This window comes from Sciurus carolinensis, chromosome 10, assembly GCF_902686445.1.
Source record: "Sciurus carolinensis chromosome 10, mSciCar1.2, whole genome shotgun sequence".
In the NCBI taxonomy this organism is placed as follows: Eukaryota; Metazoa; Chordata; class Mammalia; order Rodentia; family Sciuridae; genus Sciurus; species Sciurus carolinensis.
The window spans coordinates 48,375,885-48,389,540 of NC_062222.1; the positions used below are offsets into that span (position 1 = coordinate 48,375,885).

At 38.3% G+C, this 13,656-nt stretch overlaps 1 protein-coding gene across 8 annotated transcripts in view; it reads right to left on the reverse strand.

The window, feature by feature from the left end:
* Positions 1 to 1,430: 1,430 nt before the first annotated feature.
* The window catches only part of Sgms2 (sphingomyelin synthase 2), an 84,120-nt gene continuing 71,894 nt past the window's right edge, over positions 1,431 to 13,656 (reverse strand). For 6 of the 8 annotated variants that reach the window (XM_047566564.1, XM_047566560.1, XM_047566562.1 and 3 more), the window contains 3 exons: positions 11,911 to 12,064; positions 7,304 to 7,470; positions 1,431 to 6,052 (listed from right to left, as the gene is read on the reverse strand). In XM_047566564.1, the coding sequence (XP_047422520.1) occupies positions 5,849 to 6,052; positions 7,304 to 7,470; positions 11,911 to 12,064 (525 nt within the window). In that variant the 3' untranslated portion in view covers positions 1,431 to 5,848. The remainder of the gene's footprint in view (positions 6,053 to 7,303; positions 7,471 to 11,910; positions 12,065 to 13,656) is intronic. The other 2 variants (XR_007110509.1, XM_047566566.1) reach the window with 2 other exon arrangements.

The window sequence follows — 13,656 nt, forward strand, 5'->3', positions numbered from 1 at the left end:
ATCCCCAATCCTTTTCACTTATTTTTTTAAGACTTTGAGACAGGGTCTTGCTAAATTGATGATACTGGCCTTGGACTTGAAATCCTCCTGCTAAAGCCTCCAGTCACTGACATTAAAGTCATGCATCACTGCAGCCAGCTCCTACCAACCATTCTTACTTTTGTTTTGAAGTGGTTATTACTTATGAATCTTACTTACCATTATTAATGATTCAAAATGCCACTTTAACTGGGTGTAGAGTTGCATACTAATTACTTATTGGAGTTGGCTTAAAAAAGAGAATTACCCACCAGGCGAGGTAGTGCAAACTTGTAATTCCAGTGGATTGGGAGGCTGACACAGGAGGATTGTGAGTTCAAAGTCAGCCTCAGCAATGGCAAGGTGCTAAGCAACTCAGTGAGACCCTGTCTCTAATAAAATACCAAATAGGACTGGGGATGTGGCTCAGTGGTTGAGTGCCCCTGAGTTTAATCCCGGGTACCAAAAAAAAGAGAGAGAGAGAGAATTACCATTTGAAATTTTTTTTCTCTCATCACCACTTTCAAAAATGTCCAGAGGTTTTTACCCTCTCATAGGTATTCAAAGTTTTCATACAAGAGAGAACAATGGAACCCAGAATGAATACACCCATTAATAAAAGTTGCCCAGTCCCCTGTATGAAGAGCCAGAGTTCACATTAGCCACTTGTACACATTCTCGATAAGGGCATAAGGCAGTCTGAGGCCATGACCAGCAAAATCAGCATGCAGTGTTTCAAAAAGGACAGGAATCAAGTGCGATGAACTTTCCATCCAAGGCCTGGGTGGATGTGGTGAAAAAACTTTACAAACCTTTCTCTATCATTTCCAGGTAATCCAAAGATAAAAACTTCACTATATTCAATACCTGATCTTTGAGCCTCAGTATCTTATCCTACTGCCTTTGACCCACTGAACTACTTTCACTAACTATGACTTTTGGGCAGGGGTGATGCTCTCATCTTTCATCAAGGGGTCTAACAACGACTTCCTGCAACCTGCTTTGGCAAAGACTAAGGAATCCAGTTGAGGACATTAGCCTCAGGCCCCTCTGTGGAGGCACGTGGAGACATTTCTTTCAAAAACGAGTGACAGGACTTTGTTTTCCTTGAAGAATTAATGAGTTTTGTCCATTTGTAAACAGGAAATCAGAATCATCAAGTGTGCAACTGATTTTTTTCCATACATGAACTTATATTGTTGTACCTTATTTTTTACTTTTAATCTAAGGGCAGGAAAAATAATACTGTCCTGTTGACTCACAGTTCCATTCATTGAAAGTTGTTACCTTATTTTAAAAATAGTGCTAGAAGAAAATAACCCTCTTGTGGTTTTATTAAGTACTCTACTACTAAATAAACATAAGAACACATTTTGTTAAGTTGAAAGAAACACTAATACTCATTTTGAAAAGACTGTTGATGTCACTGTGGTTTATTGGATAAATACAAAGTATAGGCTCTTTAAAGCAAAACAAATGAGATTAAAAACCAAGTACACAAATCCTCTTTTGAATAGAAACATAAATTAGTTTAACTAACAATTAGGCACTTAAAATGTAAATGTAAGATGGTACTTTTAGAAGTATAAACAGCAGTTATACTTCTAAATTCCTCCTGAAATGTTTTTACAAATATAAAAGCACAAGCATGGAAAATATTTCTAAACAAAGAAAATTTCCTCTTTAAAAAAAAAAAAAAAGAAAGAAAAGAAAAGAAAAAGAACCTGAATTCAAATCTCATATGATAGGTCAATGATTAAGGTACTGGTGGGCAGGAGACAAGAGTTTCTGAAATTTACATGTTTGATTAATAAACTATTCGATAGCATACAGTAGATATCATAATGAAAATATATGTCAGGAAAATAATGAGTTCTAGACTTAAAATTTTACTTTACAACAAGGCACTTAACACATTGAAACAGTACAGTAAATTTCCAAAAGAATGCAACTGGCTACCTCTCAAAACTTTGTAATAGTATTTCTTTTGTGAATATACTGTAACATAACCATACATTTTGCAGCATTAATCATTGCATAGGAGGTAAATTAAATAATGAATTCCAACTTGGCAACTAGATTAGCTTATGTTTGTAGTTTTTCTTTTAAAGGACAATTTAAAATAATTCCACAATACAGCATTATTCTTTCATGATTCATTTAGAACACAGTATAGTTATTAAGTAAAAATAACTCAGAACTTACAAGGTGTCTGTCTGTAAAGACTTATCTTTGGGTACCTTTGACATGATTTTCAGTGTTTGGATAATGAAGTCAAGAGCACTTCTTCATAAAAGAAATATTTTTAGCAACTGAGTCAAAGGAGTTAAATTATTGCAACATAATGACATTGAAAACACAAATATGAGGAATCTTTATACACATAAACAGAACAGCCTTCAACACATTACACATAACTTATAATATGCTTGATTTAAACATGTAAACTCATTTATTAAATTCCTTCTCACACTTCATTACACTACAGAGGTGAGTGTGTTAAGACCGGCTTAAGTTTTTAATCAGTTTTACAGTACAAAATTAAAACAACAACAACAAAAGAAATGTTCAAAATATTCAAGAAACAAGATGTGAACTTTTAATTAAAGAAAAAACTATGAGTTCAAGCACGTAAATTTTAAAAAATAAGAAAGACAGCTGACTTGGGGTTTCAAAGTAAACAAAAGTGTAGGTAGTTATAAAGGGAGACATTAATGATTGTGTAGTGAGAGGTAAAAATGGTCTGCAAATTTTCTTTGATCATATGGATGAAAGATTCAAATTGCAGCTTCCTATACTCTGAGCACATTTTCGATGTGGGAAGGGTTTAAAATGTCTCTAAAATAACTTTTCCCCCATACTTTTGGATTGGCAAAAATAGAAAAACAAATGCCTTTTAAAAACTTGAAAATACTTTACTACAAAGTGACCTCTGCGTTCGAAGACATAGAACCTATGGCCACAAGAGGGCGCTGATAAGACAGCAAAGACACCCCCTTGCCAGTGACCCAAATGCCACGTCACCCACAAAACAGATTTCAAGTTCACTCTCCAGAGAGCCCAACATGCCAGTAAATTAAATGACAAATTCGCCATTTGTTCGGATGGAACTAGGGGAAGAGTGCTTTCTTTTTCAGATCTAATGGAGGAGCTCGAACACTAGAATCTGAGAGAACTTCGTTTCCATTGGAAAGAATTCAGGAAAAAATGTAGCATAATTTATAGACATTATATATTATAGCTATTTCATAGAGGGACTAAATTACAGGAAAAAGCTTCAATAGGAGCACAGGCTTGCAAAAACATGGATAATGGATAAGATGTGAATCTTAACTGGCAAAGAAAAGATGTTGCAAAAATTTGTTGTTTCAAAGTCAAGATCATAATTGTTTTCTATCTCAGACTGGCATGTTGGGTTAAATCCCATGTTTGCTCTCCTACATGTAAATGAGTAGTTTTACTATTTCTCTTCTTTTCTCATCTTGAATCTTTGAACCACCCCCACCCCTTATTTTCAAGCCACATTCCTCCTCAGCACCTGTCAGAGAGCTATGACACACATCATGTGTAGACAACATGGGAGTGGTAGTGTCTACACCTGGGGTCACAGGTGTTTTTAAGGTCCTTGAGAAGGTGAAGATATTATTTTTTTAAAAACTGGATTACTTGATGAAAGTGCAAGGCTTACTGCTTCAAAGGTGTCCAATAATCAATACACAAGTCTTTTTAAAGCTTAAGCACTTTTCCTTATTCAATTGGAGAAAAGTGGGTTATCCAAGACACAGCTGAGTAAGGCTCTAAGGTATATTTGATTGTTTTATTTGAATTAGAGGCTCAAGGAGCAGAATCCAGGCTTCAAGTGTCAGATGATTTTCTTCCTAATCAGACAATGGGAATTTAAAGTCAGTGTTTTCAAGAGGAACACCTTGTTCTACAACAAGTGGCAATCTTTAAAAGACAAATGTTGGCAAAAATTACATAGAATGATGCCTAAACACCCAAGGTATATGTTTATTATCATTTTATTTAATAAAAATACTGGAAAAATCCTCGTGTTTCAAAATCTGTCAAAGATGGTTAAAGTTTCAATATTTATTTAAAATAACCAGATTAGAGAGCCTTCTCCCTGTCTTTGAATTCAACCACTTTTCCTTTAGTGATTCTATTACACAGAGGAAAACAAAACAAAACAACACTCTGAAAACTACATAGAATTTTAGCACCAAAGGATGATGACCCTTCTGAACAAATCTATATTGTGCTTTTCTCAAGCAATTTAATGGTCAATTTTGTATAATCAAGACTGACTTGTTTATAATGAGAAATTTAGGGATGTTTCCCATCTAAGAGGAAATTTCACCTTTAATATACATGTAACTGCCACATCCCAACACACTGGCCTCTTTAACCTCTGCCCTTACAACTTTTTCTAAGGTTACTAGAAGTCTTACAAATTGACCTTAAAGTAGTTAAGAATTTAAGCCAAGAATTATCCAAAAATTTCAATAGCAGTAAATAAAGGACTAAACCTGATCATATTAAATCTGAGCAGATTTTTAAAATCCACCTGTTTTATATAACCTCAATGAAATTTAGAAACAATTATCCCCCTTTCCTGTGTAGCTGTGCCTGTCTAACATGCTGATTCCAACAGCATATTAAAGAGCAGCACCATGTATTAATTTTCACAGGGTAAAAGTCAAATTACTCAGTGGTCTTCGTAAGGTGTCCTTACGAAGAGTGTATGGGAGCTGAGGCTATTGATAAAAGGCAAAGGTACGTTAAACTTTCAGGCTTCATCTTGTTTTTTCCATAAAGTACAATTGAACTAGGAAGGAATAATTTTTAATAAAATGTGCCCAAATACCTTTTGGGGTTCTAATTAGGAACCCTAAAACAGACCTTACACCAGTGCCTGGGCTGGAAGGGAAATACATGCTTGTTCCCCAAGGGGTGTGAGTACCAGTTCACACACGTGTGTTTTCAGCCTGTGTTGGTGCAGTCGACATCCCTGGGGTCCCAGATACAAATCTGCCAGTCAGGCTGCATCTAAGTGTGTGCATGAGGGTCATTCCTTAGCAGAAATAACCCCGTGCTTCCTGTGTATCTGTCAGAGATATATAAATGAAATATTTACACACGTGTAAAATCTGTGGGTGTGTCGTATACTTTCATATTTCCTTGGATCATCTTATTTTAAAAAAAGATAAAATTATCAGTTAAAAACTTAAGGGTAAAAGTGATACATAGTGCATAGGGTGGTAGCAGCAGAGCGTATCCCTAGACTCCCCCTAACCTTCCCTGTGACAGGGTAGAAGCAAAGTGCACCCAAACGTGACTTGCAGCCATGGACGGCCCCCCATTATAGTAGCCTAATGCTAAAAACCACTTTCAACATTAGGTTATTCTATTTACACAGTGGCTGTATACATCCAGACATTTTATTCAAAACATTAACAAATTCTTCTGACCCTGGGAGGAAAAAAATATCCTGAAAGAATGCTGAAGTAGAAGATTTTAGTGGAGAAAGAATAAGAAAACGGGTAATATGTTCTTTGGCACCTCTTTAACAAGCTCACTAGTAAAATCCCAGGATGGGGGCTTGTCTCCAATGAATGAAGAGCTGCAGGAAAATATATCTTTCTCAGGCTGAATTAAAAAAAAAAAAAAACAGTCAAAAAGTAATACTTTGTTCATCTTTCCAATCATTTACACAAAATTTGGTCCACGTCTTCATTTACCAGTCTGTTTTTCCTAAAATAAAAACAAAGCTATACCTTTGGTTGCAGCATGAAACTCTTTTGGTGTAAGAGCTGGTGCCTCTGGACCCTCAGGTAGACTTCTCGTTATCCTCACCAATCTTTTGGACCCGTGAGTACTTTTTGCATGATGACTTGAAGCAGCCAGGAGGCCAAGACAGTGGCCAGGAGAAGCAGCAAGGAATTGAGCCTTGTACATTTTTCTCAAAAAAATAAAAGATGGGGAACCACCACGCTCGAGACAAGAAATTAGTCTGTGAAGAGACTTTCAAGTTCTGCAAAGGGTAGGAAAAAAGTGAAATGAGACATCTTTCATGATTTGTCCCCCCTTTTCCTTAATTAAATGGTCATTCATTTAATTTAACAGGGGAGGCAGAGTCTGTGTCCCATGGCAGTAAGTGCTGTCACCCCTTTTCCTGTGACTCTGGTCCTCAACATACCAAGGCATCTTTTCCTGTTTGAGGCTCATGCCATTTCTTCTGCTTACAATTCCAGTAAGAATGGAGACTTGGGAATGGTGTTCAGGAGTAATAATTTTTCGGATATGTGAGTGTCACATCTAGTGGCCAACAAGATCTGAGAGGCTGAACATATTTAAGAGGACAGATGAAAATTCTGGTTCAGTAGAGTGAAGAGGCATCTAGATGGAAGTGTTAAGAAGGAAAATGGAAACAGGAGACTACAGGAGACAGAACTACAAGGAACGATAAAGGAATGCATAGAAAAGGTATTTATCAGTGGACACCAAGAGATGGATGTAGATCTTTCCAGAAAGACATATCAATCACAAATTCTCCAAACATTGTAGGTACCAGACAATATGTCAAAGTCTATTCAAAGATAAGGAAGTCAAAGTACACAGACCAATTCTGTTATACCAAGAAAACACATCAAGACTTAAAAAAGAGCAGGGGAGGAACAGGTCTACCTTGGACCAGAGGAAGAGAGGAGTTAGGGAAGGCTTTCCAGAAGTGGTGGTATATGAGCAAGCTCTGCAAGAATGAATAGAAGAAAGAACAGTTCACCTGGGAATAGGAAGAAGCAGAAACAAATAAGGAAGGATCAGAAGGGAAGCCAGAGGGCACCAATCATCCAAAGATATACCAAAGCCAGTAATTCACAAGATATTCATTTTGCCTGATTAAAAATTATATGGCTGTCTCCTTTTCTGAACATTGATGTATGTGCTTCGAGGGCAGGGAGCAGGTACCAAGCTGTACCATGATACTTCTATAGAGACGGTTCCTAAATTTTAATTTAGTACATATATCTCCTCAATTCCAGTATAAATCAGCCAAATTACTAAAACACTGTAATGTGCTCTGTGATTTTACAGCATTTTTATCTTTACATTTCTATTTGTGAAGTTATTTGGCCTGGCTCTAAGTGTAAGTGGACTGACTGAACCCCACATCTGGGTGGTGCCAGCAGTTATTCCCATGAAGCTCTCTCAAACCCCACAGTCTGAAAAGGGGTCCTCCGAATTGCAAGAAAAGAAACCATTCGAGGATTGTCACTGCTCTCACCTTTTCATTGGCCATCGAATGGTACCACCAAAAGAGCCGTGTTGTGATATAATAAGCAATGATCACATCAACAGTGTAGTGTTCATGCGCTACAAGAATGCAGATGATCCCGGCGGCACTCAGCAGCCAGCAGATTAAATGATACCACCAGAAGTGACGAGGCGAATCTGGACAGTGGAAAAATTATAGCGTTAATAAGATTCCCAGAGATGATCATTTATTTATTTGTTTATTTATTTATTGTGGAGCTGGGGATTGAACCCAGGGTCTTGCTCATGCTAAGAAAATACTCTACTGCTGATCTATACCCACAGCCCCCAGAGATTAATTTAATGACTACGATCTGTCCTAATGACCTGGAGCAGAGTAATCTGGGATAGGGAAATTACTGGAAGGAGAAAAGTGAGAAGCCACAATGAGTCACTATGAACCTTCCAGGATTTGCTCAGGTAGGAGAAGGGGTGAGGGGACCATGGGAAGAGCAGGTATAATTGTCATTCACCAGGTGGGGGAGGCAGTCTCTCATAACAATAGGTATTCAAGACCTTGCCCTTGCTAATAAGCTGCTTAATAAGGAAGAGGATGGAATTGCTTAGGAGGTTGGCTGGAATTGGCTCCTACTGGCTCACATAAGGAACCACACTGGCAAGAGAAACAGCAGGAGTCAAAAGAAAAGGTACTTTGTTCATGAAAACAAGGGAACAAAATGTAAAAGCAGGGGAAATTTCAGGTTATAAATTTTCAGGTTATAAATGTTTCTCCATGTGTCTGGGGAGGGACAGGGAGTGGCTCTGTGGCAAGCAATAACTTCACTCTTGGCAATTTCGTACTGTTGTTGCCAACAGCACTGTGAAGCAGCACAGCCTATGAAAACCTTACAAGTCTTGCCCATCCACTTATAGATCTTTAGCCTTCCTGCTAAGGCCACTTAGATGTTCATTCCATTGATTAGCTGTTAGAAAGAATTGCAGAATTGGTGGAGTTAAACCGGTTGAGAATACCTCAGGAATTTCTCACCCAAATGTTAATGACAGACACAAATGGAACCTGTTCATCTCTAATTACTTGGTCATCTGTTTCATTTCTTTTTTTCTATTTTAAAGCTTTATTGGTTCACAATAAAAGTTTAATAATCCAATAAACTGAAATTTATTTCCTATTTAACTTTTTTATATTCACAGCTGATATTTGCTTTCCAGTGTAGAAGAATGGTTGACTAACAAAAGACTGCCTTTCTAGAACTTCAGATGAAACACCAAGTCAGTTATCATTCAAATACAAAATCTTTTCTGTGATAAAAAAAGCTGTTGCTCTCTTGGTCCCAGGGAGAACGGTAAGAAAAAATAAACTTATATTTGCATTTTCTAGTTCTGGATGTGCTATATTCATTCAATTGCTTCATTGTACAACCAAGTTCTCCAAGGTAACTCAAAGAAACCCAGTTTTTTTTTTTTTTTTTTTTTTTTTGTACTGGGGATTAAACCCAGAGTGCTTAACCACTGAGCCACACCCCATCCCTTTTGGTAATTTTATTTAGATACAGGGTCTCACTAAGTTGTTTAGGGCCTCTCTAAGTTGCTGAGGCTGGCTCTGAACTCAAGATCCTCCTGCCTCAGCCTCCCGAGTTGCTGGGATTATAGGCATGCACTACCATGCCCAGCAAAACCCAGAATTTTGATGCTGGGAGATACTTTAGTCTTAGAGCCTGAGGGGTCTAAGATGAATCTGTTGATCCATTAGACTCAGAAGATGAAAACTGGACAGGACATGTAGATGCTAAATGTTCATCCTCCAGCATCACAAACTCCAGCCCTCCTAAGGTCTCATGCCAACCCCCTGCTTAATGGGTATTTATGAACAATTCAAAATGTTCAGGCAAACCAGAACTATTCTGTATTTTTTTCATCACAAGAAGCAAAGCTGAAGTAGGTAAGGAAGAAAGAGGTGGCCTGAATGGTCACTGTACTACTACTCACGAGGTTTTAAGAATAACTGGAAACCCTAGCATTTTTCCATGATGCTACCACTGCAGTGGGACCACTACTCATGAATTCAGAACACTGGCTGACCCTCTTTCCCCGCAAAGCTGTTTTGAAAGTAAAATGGCAAAATGGTAATCCTCTTTGTTCTCCATTCTACCCACAACATGGAGCTAAAAGATGACACAAATATTAACTGAGTTCACTGTCTGTGTGGGATCTTGAACGTCATGGGCATTGAATAACAGTGACAGTGGACTTGGAGTGGTGGCAAGGTTAAGAATGAAAGTGATCTTGCCTAGCCAAACGTTTGGGATTAAGAGCATGGCTGATTTCTCCAGGTAAATTTCATAAGGAATCTAGGCCCCAGTGATATCTGCACAATTGTGTAAAGCCCTCTTTTGTTAAACCACAAAACGGTCCTGGTCCCACCTTTTCATTTGGTCTCACAACTAAATTTAAATCCACTCATGACAAGAAAGCAAACAAGAATTCAGGCTGATTAAAAGGCAGGAGAGCCAGACATATATACATGATGCATGTCATTCTAGAAGCAGACTTTTCAAAGAAACCACTAGAACTGCTGCTTCCTCAAAACGACGACACATGGTGTAATTTGGAAGGTTACTTTTCTCTGATGGCATAGAAAACAGGCCCAAATGTGGAAGACCCTGCTTATATATAAACTGGTTATGAAGCTGAGTTTGTAGTATTAAAGACTTGACATTTTATCTCTCACCAAAAATTGGAAAAAAGAATATAATCCTTTACATACAACTTTGAAAACCCCAGTTGATGGGAGAGAGTCTTGGGAAAAAAAGGTTTCTACATCCTGTGTGACCTTCATCAAAGCATGAAGTTGATTACAAGTTGCCCTGCTATTGCTCTGAGGTAAAAGAACAGTAATGAAAAATGTACCTCGTTTATAGATAGGTAGACTATTCCTTGGCAATTCTATAAGGTCAGATAACTCAAATTTCCTAAAATCCTAAAAAGCCAAGAATTGAGGACCAGAATCTCTGAGGTCAGCCAGCTTGAGTCTGAATACCTGATCCTCCAAAATCTGGCTGTGGTCCATGGCCAAGTCTCTTTTTCTGTGCTTAAGAAGAAAGACTGGGGGAAAACAGTGCCTCCCTGTTGCAAGGATAAAATGAGTTAATTTGCATTGAGGGCTCAGAATAGTACGTGGCTTAGAAGTAGTAGTATCACCTATATGCTACTAGTGTTAATATCACTTTGTTCCTCAGTTATTTTGGAAAACTGGCGGTAAGTTTCCTGGAGTGTTTTCTCTTCATTATTCTGTGGGTTTTGACTCACAGGGTCTTTGCTCTGACCCTCTAATCCTCCCCACCCCAGCCTCTTTCATAAGCTCCTTATGATCTTCAAACTAGAGTGAAGGTCCTACAACTAAATGTAACTGTAGAGTAGAAAATAACTTATATACAGATGGAATTTCCCCTGGCAAAACTTGGAGTTAGAAATATGAACAATGCTCTTTTCAGAATCAATAATTAGGTATTAGAATATAATGATTAAATTTCAAGAAGAGTCCATCCCCTGATATTGGCATACAGTGAGATTTAGACACCGACCCTGACCCCGCAACCTCTCACTCTACACATAGAGTGAGTGGAGATAAAGGTAAGGTGTAGAAACCCTTGGCCTTTAAACCAAGCATGACAAACACCCTGCACTTAACTAAACCTACCTGGATTAATGAAAGGCCAAGAGAGGAGGAAAGAGCAAGAAGGAGGGGGAGGGGAGGTCTCTCTCTGCATTTCTCTAACATAGATACCTTTTCTACAGGTGAAGTGAAGAGAACTGAGATGAGCATCTAAGAACACTAGCAGGAGGCCTCTTGGATCTAAAGATGAAGGTGAACACTGAGCAGCCTTGCATACATGAAGGAAGAGGCATTTCAGAAGAATTCCGAGATAATGGGCCCAAATGGTCCAAAACCTCTGAAATCTACAAAATTGGGATCTGATAGATAGCCACAACCAAGCCTCACCTGACAATGAATAAGATAGTATTTCATCAATGAAAGTTACTAGAAAAACAAGGATTCTGTATAATGGAAAATGTGTATACAAATATGGAAAGAGATTTCAAGTTCTTGCCTCCAGGTTTCTTCTTAAGAAGAAGATAACTGGAGCTGGCAAAATGTCCCATCAAGATAAGATGTCTAGAAAAACATAGAAGATGGCTGGAAAATAATGGAATTGAAATAAAGTGGGATACAGAAATGGTTTAAAAGGGGGACACAAAAGAATTTCCCTGGAATCATGGAATGGAAGGGTCAGACAAATAATTCAAAGTTCATTTACATTAGAATGGACTAATGCTTTTTGCAGTGAACTGTAAGTTCTCTTGGTTCCAATATTAATAAAGGTTTTCATACCTTGAGTTGTTTGGGAAGTATGCTAAATGCCAGAGAGAAGCCACAGCCAGGTTTTAAGCCTTTGGTGGTCACAACTAATTATTTGAAATGATCACACACACACAAATGTTTTTATATCTGTCTTTTATCGTTATCAACCCCAATAGAATAAGGGCTCCCATCCATTTCAGAGCCAAGGGACCCCTCCACTATAGCAATCAATTATGTGGGAATGAGCTATTACTTACATTCTTTGATGAACAAATATGTAAGTGTCAGCACGACTGTGTGACCGCTGAAGAGGAAGTCTCCACACAAGATGTGTGATCCAGTTATGGACAATCCACCACCAGAAATCAACCGGAGAATCCGCTGTATTTTTGCCTGAGAGTCTCCATTGAGCTAAATGACAGAAGAAGATTCAGAAGAAAATTTACAAACTTATAAAAATTCTGTTTCAGTCTAAGTGTGTGACAGAAAGGTCACCAGGATGTGATTTTTTCCCCTTCTAATTTAAAATGTCAAAAAGAATCCAAGGGGAAGGTCCTCAAACTAGGTTCCATGCATTGCACTGGCCAGCTTTATTGACACCTTTTAAATTATTCAATATGTTACTAATAATATGTTTTGGTGGTATTGTGTCCTTGGGCAAAGCTTTTAAAAATATTAATAACCAATGACTTCACCACAGTTGTGCACTAAAAAGCAGAGCAAAGCTACTTTCTTCCCTTTTTGCAGGGGGATGTGGAGGTTTGGGACAGTTAATATTTGATTCCGTTGCATACCACATTACTAATATTCTGCAGTGCAGTCGTACCTTGTATTAAGTGGGCAGCCTCAAGTATACATAACAGCTATATTGATGCCTGAGCAAAACACTAGAGTTAAAATGAGGAGCTGAAACTCATTAAATCATTCAAATAGGTTTGAAAATGACAGATTAACGATATACTGGCAGATTTAAAAATGACCAGCTTTGATCAGGAAAAATATCCCTGAAAGAACCTATGTGTTGTGGCAGGGGGTCAAGAGAGGGCTGCCATGGTCAGGGGCACTGTCTAAACCTCCTAGAAACCATTTAGGTGAAATGGAAAATGATGTTGGGCTGAGTCAGGAAGTGCAGACAACAGGCAAAAGTTTACACCCTATTAAACTTTAAGCACACAGGAAGGAGTTGGTTCAAATAGTAGACACAGAAGATTAGAATACAGAAATGCTGGGAGGAGTGACATGGAGGGTTTCAGAAGAGTCTAGAATGATGCCAAGAGGCTTCGAAAATCAAAGGATAGGGCTGGGGAGATAGCTTGCAAGCACAAGGACCTGGGTTCAATCCCCAGCATCGCAAAAAAAAAAAAAAAAAAAAAAAAAAAAAGAAAATTGAAATTAAGAAATAGTCCATGGAAGAGAAATAGAGAGAGTCCATTACTGACTATTCCTTTGGAATCTGGGGGACAGGCATATGACATGCTGCCTTCTGAGAAACTGATCCCTGGCCCATGGCTGCCCAGTCTCCATGATGGTGATGCTGTTCGGTGGTGTGAACACAGTCAAATCTTGTGCAAGTGGACGCATGGTATAGGAGGGTCAGAATGTGCACAGGTAGGTGAGAGTCTAGGAGTAGAGAAATGAAGTCAGTCCCCCAAAGCAGGTGGCAAACAATCCTATCCAGGACAATAAGGAACTGGGTCAAGAATCCTCGCCTAAAATATCCTTCGTAGGGTACTAAAAAATCTCCTGATTTAAAAAATCATATGGATCCAGAAAGCCTTCTGGTATTTAAAAGACTCTTGTAAAGGGGCTGGGGAGATAGCTCAGCTGGTAGAGTGCTTGCCTTGCAAGCACAAGGCCCTGAGTTCGATCCCCAGTACCGCAAAAAAAAAAAAAAAAAAAAAAAAAAAAAAAAGACTCTTGTAAAAAGGTGAACATACCATGATTGCTTGGCAGTTAAGAATGAGGCACTGCAGAGAAAATGAAAACACAGGCTTAGAGGAAGG